General features: G+C 34.4%; 1 protein-coding gene across 1 annotated transcript in view; it reads right to left on the reverse strand.

Moving 5' to 3' along the window:
- The window catches only part of LOC125651305 (uncharacterized), a 167,723-nt gene that overhangs the window by 1,047 nt on the left and 157,646 nt on the right, over positions 1 to 9,030 (reverse strand). The window contains 6 exon segments of the mRNA XM_056166812.1: positions 415 to 446; positions 1,632 to 2,065; positions 3,536 to 3,607; positions 3,747 to 3,819; positions 4,316 to 4,407; positions 8,825 to 9,029. Of these exon segments, the coding sequence (XP_056022787.1) occupies positions 415 to 446; positions 1,632 to 2,065; positions 3,536 to 3,607; positions 3,747 to 3,819; positions 4,316 to 4,407; positions 8,825 to 9,029 (908 nt within the window).

Below are 9,030 nucleotides of genomic sequence, written 5' to 3' on the forward strand. Positions count from 1 at the left end.
GTCCTGACAATATGCACATCTACAAATGGCAATGAACCATTGTACAAAGTTTCTAGTCTATCCGATAAGCCATATAGGAGGAGAAGCGTTCACAAGATTTTGTGACAGAGGGAAGGACGGACAGATGGAGAGAGTACGAAAACAATGTCTCCCCCTGAAAGAAGGGAGACAAAATTTTAGCAAAAGCTGATAACTGAAGACATAAACAAATTACAGACACCAAATAATGAAAGTTGCAAAATATTCATGCATACAGAAAGCACTGGCATCGCCTAACTATAGAAACTCTATCCACCCCCCCCCCCCCCCCTCCCTTCTTTGAATGAATGCAACCCTGCAAAACATTTTGACTTTGAAATTTTCTCATTAAATGACTATTGATTTCATAAATTATTATACAGATTTTAGTCTTACCTTTTCCAGCACTACCTTGAGTCTCTTTTAACCTATAATGAAATAATTTAACATAAGCCACTCAATAAATAAATAAATAACAATTAAAATAACCAATATACATTGTCGGAACCCACGGGTTTCTCTCCGTTAAACTGCAGTTGAATACCTATTCTGTATGTACTGGATATTAATTCTGTAATATACAACACTTTTATCCAGTTGCAGATTTGTTCATACACTATGATGATGGCAAGATGTTTTGATTTTTTACACTATATTTATGGATCTTTCAACAAAAAGTAGAATTTTTATGACCAATGTGCTATAATATTCTAGCTTGGAGAGGGGGATGCAGGATTTTTGGTCTGTCTGTTTGTACAGTAAACCACAATTGTTTGTCCATAGGACTCTGCTATAAGCATGCTTTACTGTAACTTTAATTTCAACTTTTGAACTATACAAGATGAAAACTTCATACTCAATGAACTGAAGGTCAAGGACAAAGCTATGTGACAGAGAGAGTCAAGATCATTCATCGGTGTGACAATTGAACAAGACCACACTCAGAGCACAGTCTTTCACAAACATATCTTAAAAGTTTATAACCTTCCATGACTTAAAATACATATAATGTACATGTACCTGAGTATTTATACATGTAATAATGTGTTTTCACTTGGTATTGCTAAATTTTTAATTGAACCAAGTACAAACATATAATGAAAGAAAGCAGAGGAACGCTCCAACATTGCTTGACAATGCCTCACATAATGAACGGTAATGCTATGCATTACTGCAAGAACAGCACAGAAGGGATCAGTTTTAAGTTCAATAGTGGCATAACTTCCAGAAAAATTATTGAATCAGAATTTTCTGGGAAGATGCACATCTACACAGTGTGTCCTTATTAACTACAAAGTTTCACAAAATTCTGTTGAGCGGTCTCAGAGGAGTTGCACTGACAACAACAGGACAGACGGACTCGAAATTCTAAGTTCAAAAGGGGCATAACTCCCTTGAATCAGAATTTTCTGGGAATATGCACATCTACACAGTGTGTCCTTATTAACTACAAAGTTTCACGAAATTCTGTTGAGCAGTCTCAGAGGAGTCGTGCTGACAAAAAAAAGGGTTTGACAGACTAACGGACGGGTCAAAAACATTATACCCTTCGCAACGTCATTGCGTGGGGGTATAATTATACTGATTACTTTCTATCAGTCAACCATATTTACCTAAAGCTTTGTCTGGGATTTTTCTTTGGAAATTCTCTCCCTTTTTTATTTTTTGGAAAACTGGTGGATGATTTTGGTCCAGTTGTCCTACTTATTTTCTCTGAGTTTCTTTCTTGGCTACTTTTCCTCCAGTCCTTTTCAGACAAAGAGCCAAGGAATGTTGACCTAAATGCATGTTTTCCTCTCTCCAACTCCCTCTCTTCATCACTATCATCTGCATCATATCCCTTTAATCTGTAATGATCCTCTTCCTTTTTGTCATCATCCTCTCCCTCTTCACCTGAATCATCACTAGTGACAAAGAATGCATCCTTCTTTTTGGGTTTCAGTGATTTAGCATCTGAAGGACTTGATTTATTGTCTGCTACTAAGAAAGATGGTACAGTGTCTGTTTGTATTTCACTCTCAACATCAAAATCATCCATGTTTAATTTCTTTATAACAATTTCTGAACTTTTGTTGTGCTGCCTTCCTTTTTTTGTAAGTATTTGTGACTTTTTGTTTTCACTTCTTCTTTTTTCACTGGAATCAGCTGAATGTTCGGATGTCTTTGACTGGGGTAATGTTTCTACTTCCTGTGTTTCTGTTACACCTTCTGACAATTCTTCCTCACTCCTATCTGTCTCCTCTTCTGAATATTCCTCACTTTCTTCCTCGCTCAATTCTGATTCCATATCAGACCTCCTACCATCATCGTCAGGCAAACCTGATTTAGCTAAAGAGACAGGAGACTCTTGTATTACATTGTCTGAATTTTTTTTCACAGCATTCAAATTCTTGAGTTTTTCCAATTCCTCTTCATCTCCTTCCAACCGATTTCTCAAAAACGATTTTACCAAAACTTCACCAGCCTTGACATTGGTTATGATTTTGTCCACTCGATTCTGCTGATGTTTCTTGATTCTCCTTCCTGAATTTCGACTCATCAAGAAGGCTGCTAGAGATCTCCAGTCATCATGGTCTTGTCGGAATTCTTTCACAGAATCTTGTAAAATCTTGTGATCAGTCAGCCGGGCTAGTGCTCTGGTTTCTAAAGATGTCTTTGGCTTGAAATATACATACATTGAGTTTTAAAAGAAGGCTACAAATGTTATACAGTAAACTTATCACTGTGATTTGTTTCACAATAAAAGAAAACTGACAATTCAGAAAGGGACCCGCAATGCATCTAAAAATCAAAAGAGCTCTTCCTCTGCCTAATCCAAGTATTGTGTATAGAATTATGAATTCCCAAAGAAACTTATGATATTGTGTGCCATATAGAAAGTGCTGATGGGTGGACAGACAGACAGAGTATTACTATAGGAATCCGAGCATTACCTTTCAATTCTATAAGCATTACCTTTAAATTCTATGAAAATCTTAAAAAGTATTCTCAAGTTATTGCATGCCAAAGAAAGTACTATTATCTTATTAATATTAAACAAGTCTTTAGTCCCATAACTCTGTAAAGGCAGAGCCGATAAATCTGAAAATCATAAAGGGTCTTCCTCTGCTTAATCAAAGTATTATCTCTAAAATTTAAGAAAATATTCTCAAGGAAACTTAAGCTATTGCCTGACATAGAAAGTGCAGATGGATGGACAGACGGATGGATGAGGAGTGCACATGATACCTGTCATATGATAATATGATGATAATAATCACTGTGTACTAAATTTACAGGTAAAGAAATTCTCCACTAAAAGTTATTCTACATAGAAACAGCTCAACCTATTTGGATATTGTAAACTTGGACAGTTCCTGATTATATGCTATATATCAATTGAATGTGAATAAATACCGTCTATATTCCCATCTTACACTAGCAGATTAAGACTTTACGATTGTAAATTAATAAATTGTTGTCAGTGGTATATAGGTACTTGTTTACTTATAACCAGTGATGAGTACAGAATTCATACCTCTTTGCAGACTTCAGCAAACGATGCTGTGTGACCAATAGCATACTTTGCAATACGGTCTGGCTTCAAATCCTGTAAATTTAAAGTCACAAATATCAACATTATATGTCTGAGTTAACTCTACACTAAAATTATTAGCATGCCCTAACTCGTAAGTAATTTGAAATGATGTTCATCCTACGGCAAGTTTGTGTACCCCCCCTTCCCATACCTTTATCACTTGTACTTCCTCCACTAATCTTTCTGCTTTTCTTTTGTTTTTCTCCAATAATTTTTCTGAGCCTCTAAAGATAAACAGATGCATATAACATAATTTCATATTTCTGAAGTGAGAAATACTGGTTTACAATGACTTCAAATGTCATACATGTACATGTGTATACAAGTGTATACAGAGACAAGACCTATATATAACACTGTACATTAAGATAAGAACAAAATCTTTGGTCAAAATCACATAATTATGCAGTGAAATTTAATCCAACACACAGTGAGAAACAAAATTTGTGCCAAATTACACAACTTGATAGATTGCATGGTGTAAAGAACATGTGAAAGAGACAATTGGAAATAAAAAATTAGGGTCAGAATTTACAGTGAAAAAGATTATGCAGGTGTTGAAAAAGACTGTTTGTACTGTATTTTTCTTCATTTCTGTGCCTACTAGGTAAAGGTATGTTTTGGGAGATGGATATGTTAAATTTTAATGTTAACTGATAGAATACTTTTAGTCAAGCACTGTTAATAAAATGACATACAAAGAAATGCGCCTTTAATTACCTTTCTTTCCTCTGCAGTGCTTTGATCTGCCTTGTATGCCTGTGGATCACTTGAACTTTCACTTTCTTAATCTGGCCCCTCATAGATATTACCTGATTGGACACAAAGAATACATATATTGTTCAATATTTATCAATTGGGGATTAACTACTGAAACATTATTAGCAATCTAAGAGATCATGTTATAACTGGTTCACGGCATAAAAAGATCACATTGGGATTTGAAACAGAAATCATTTTATTGCCAACTTATCACATTACACTACAGAAATATGAGCTCCACTTATCTATCTTGTATGTATTTAGTCTAGACCTAATGAAATTCATTTCAATATTGGTCATATTCAATAATAATCTTTAATACTGGTGCCTAATTATTTATATAATTTTGTTTGTTAAGGACATTGTTTCTCAATCTTTCAATTTTTATTCAAAAGCTGTTTCATCTTTGGCAAATAGAGGTCTGGTAATTTGGGGTTTTCAGTGTGTCTAAATGAGGAATACGCTCTGTATTGGTGACCACCAATCTTGTCAAATGGGTTTTCCAACACCATCATAGCAATCAATCTAGAGACATTTCTATCCCTACTCTGGGGCCTTTTGCAATGACGATAAACTTCATTTTCAACAATAGATGTGTCAAACGTTCTGTCTAGGGATTCCCCCAAACGTCCTACGATTTGGCCGCATCACTGTATCGTTCCCTCTGTGTATCTGCCCTTGGCTCCCTCAAGCATATCCTTGTAGGATCAGTTAAGCATTTCATTCATGAGATCTGTGTGACAAATTTCTCCCAATTCTACCACTGTAATTGACAGCTGTGTTCCACGTAATGTCTTCTTATTTGACAACCATCCATTTGTTGCGCAGAGAAGTTGATATGCCAGAATTATGTACTTTGTATACCATATACTCTAGGCATATGTCAGTCAATACAAGATTTATAAACTTCACCCACAGGACTGACTTTTTTATTTTATTTTTGTATTATGTATAAATTATGTAAGCTGTATGTGCATGTCTAATCTCAGCAAGATTCGTCGAGGTTGGATATTTGGACTGACGCTTCTCCGGAAAAGGTATCAGTCCAAATAGCCAGTCTCGACGAATCTCGCTGAGATTAGTCTTGAAATCTTGAGTTCACCAATTTATTTCCAATCAAATGCCAACATGTTATTCGCTCTGCGGATCAAATTAATTTGATGTTGTTGATGTGAACGTCAATTTGCACGATTAGGGATATTAGTGTGTTTCTTACCAATAAATGCTATCGTTATCATGGTTATATGTATAGAAATATATAATAATAGATAGTCAGCAGTCGGCACACAGACTAACTAGTTACTAATGCTTTTATATATATATTTTTTTTACACATGTTAACTAATCATGCTATTTATTCTGTTTTTTAAAGCAAAAATCATTCAGTCACATTTACGGAATAAATACTATCATTCCTCACCTCACCTTACCTATCCTCTTCGTGCCTGCTGGCACATTTATAAGGCCCCAAATGCTAACATTAAGTACTCAGAAAACATAAATATAAGTTAGGATTCCTTTATTCAAATTGCATTTATTCCATAGATGTTACCTTGATATTCCCTTTTTTAAAAAGATGGAGGATAAAAAGCTAAAGTCATGCTAAAAGCAACATTTACGGAATAAATGTAAGTCATTAAATATAATATGTAAAGATGAGAGAGAGTTTCTTCTTAAAAACGGAATGAATAGCATGATTTAAGGAACTCAGTAGGTTAAAACATGTAAAGAAGACGGTAGCATTTATACCGTAAATGTTACTTTATGATTTTACCTTGATATTCCCTTTTAAAAAAAGATGGAACATAAAAAACAAAAGTAATAATAATAATATCCGTTATCTATACAGGGTTGCACAATTAGTTGTATAAACTAGTTTACATTGTGGTCCTGTCTATAACATATATACATGTACATATCGAGAACATGTATCACAAAGCATGGAAATATCACAATTTATATACATACAGATAAGAACTAAATGAAAAGAGACAATAAACACACGAGTATCATTGAGGATCAAAATAATGTTTTAGATAGGCTGATTTAAAAGATGTGGTAGTTGTGCATTTTCTTATAAAATCTGGTAGTGAGTTCCATAAAATTGCTGCTAAAATGATAAAAGATCTTCTAAAATATTCTGTTTTGGCTCTTGTAACATAAATAAAATTAGTAGAGCTCTGTCTTGTATTTCTTGTGTTTACCTCATTCACAAATCTAAAAACATGCAAATACTCTGGAGTCACATTGGTGTAAAACTTTAAACATAAGAGTAATTTTTTGATAAATAAAATAGTCAAAGGCATCCATCTCAAATTTGATAGCATGCAAGAAGTTGACACTGAATGAGGTACTTTGATATGTAAAATGATCCTTGCTGCCCTCTTTTGTAATTTAAAAAGCCTATCAATATTTGTCTTGTTATGTCATGCTAAAAGCAACATTTATGGAATAAATGTAAGTCATTAAATATAATATGTAAAGATGAGAGAGAGAGAGAGAGAGAGAGAGAGAGAGAGAGAGAGAGAGAGAGAGAGAGAGTGTTCTTAAAAAACAAATTTGGAATGAGTATCCAAAAAGTGCACAACTTGTTTTGCTTAGTCAGTTTCTGTGCATTGATTGTGAGGCATGAAAAGTATGCTGTCTATCACCTGAGTTCTCTGGTATGTGTTCACTACATAGCGTTTGGGTTGTGATTAATGAATATTTACTCCACCCTCTCATGAATATGAATGATTCACTACATAGTGTTTGGGTTGTGATTAATGAATATATACTCCACCCCCTCATGAATATGAATGAAAGAGAATGTTTTGCATCAGTATATACTCGTGTTATTTTATCCGTCTGTTTCATGTTTTTCAGATTTAACCCCCCCCAAAATACCAAACCCCATTTTTTATGTTTTATCCCCCAAAGAAACCCTTTTCCGGGGAAAATCTCCCCTTTCATTAAACGTTATAATGTTGCTTTGGTATATATGTTTATTATTCATATATTGGTATAATACTGATACTGTCCATTTACTTGTATATATACATGATTAGCAATTCATATATGTATGTACTTGTTTCCCCAACATGCTGCATCCACATGCAGTTTGCAGTCTATGTAACCTGTAGTTAATGTTGTAAACTTTCTTTCTTCTTTGAATTTCCTTCTTTACAAACTGTCTTACTGTTATGCCCTCTGGGCCCAAAATTGGAATAAACTTATCTTATCTTATCTATATACTCATGTTATTCGCTCCGCTAAGCTCCACCCTTATAAATGAAAATTAGTTTGCGTCCGTATATACTAGTGTTATTTGGTAAGCTTCCTTCATTTACATATTCTGCCCCTTCTTAATATCAATGAAAATTAATGAATTTTCACCGATAGACCCAAATATTATTGGATCCACTTGTTTAATTTATATAATATTACCCCCATTAGAAAAGAAACAAAATTTTTATGTGTCTTAATCCCTAAAGATATACTTTTTTCCAGAGAAAACCTCCTAATCATTATTTAGAATGTTGTATATTATATATACTCGTTTTAACTCGCTATTTATTTAGAGCGAACTCGCGTAAATTTCTATGGACTATATACCGACACAAAATGTTTATCTTTCAATAATTAAATGCTTGTTCGGTTTTTTAAATATTTCAATGAAAGGAAATGATTTTGCGTCGGTATATACTCATGTTATTTGCTCCGCTTTCATCGTGGTTTTACTTAATCCTCCTTCCCCCTAAAAAACCAAGCCCCATTTTTCTGTTTAATCCCTCAAAAAAAACCTTTTCCGGAGAAAACTTCCCCTTTCAACGTATTTTAGAATGTTGCCTCCGTATATATATATACTCATGTTATTCGCTCTGTTATTTGTTTATAATCCATGTAGCGGAGACCACAGACAGCCAACTCTCATAAATTCCAATGTGCAGCGGAGCGAATAACATGATGCATGAGTATATACCGACACAAAATGTTTATCTTTCAATAATCAAAGACTTGTTCGGTTTTTTAAATATTTCAATGCAAGGAAATGGTTTTGCATCAGTATATACTCATGTTATTCGCTCCGCTTTCATCGTGATTCTACTTAATCCTCCTTCCCCCCAAAAAACCAAGCCCTGTATTTGTTTATAACCCATGTAGCGGAGGGCGGTGGATAAAAGATAGAAAAATGTACTTTCGTTAAGTTGACCTGTTACATACACAAATGTCTTCATTGTGGTGTATATCTCATCTTATCAGGTAAGAAACACAGTAATACCCCTAATCGTGCAAATTGACGTTAACGTCTACAACGTCAAACTAATTCGATCCGCGGAGCGAATAACATGATAATGCCCCAAAAGGCAAACATACAATGAATGGAAGAACAGAAAATAATTCTGAGCAAACTACACACCGAAAGATCGTTGAGGCTGTATGCAATTAGAAAGCATGGGAACCATCTTCATTGCAAGCACGTTTTACCTTATTGTTTAAAGCAACAAGATCGAGGGAAGCTGTCGTAGCCACATCAAGCTTTCTCTGTTTCGTGTCTTTAACTTCATCGTCTGACGATTCAGAATTCATTTCTAACGTATGTATCAGTGCCTGTTGCTCCTAGCAATCTCAATCGATTCAATATCCACATTGATGGGGAAAAAATAACTTTATTATCAATGTCAATTTAAAGC

Source organism: Ostrea edulis, chromosome 5, assembly GCF_947568905.1.
Source record: "Ostrea edulis chromosome 5, xbOstEdul1.1, whole genome shotgun sequence".
NCBI classification, from domain to species: Eukaryota; Metazoa; Mollusca; class Bivalvia; order Ostreida; family Ostreidae; genus Ostrea; species Ostrea edulis.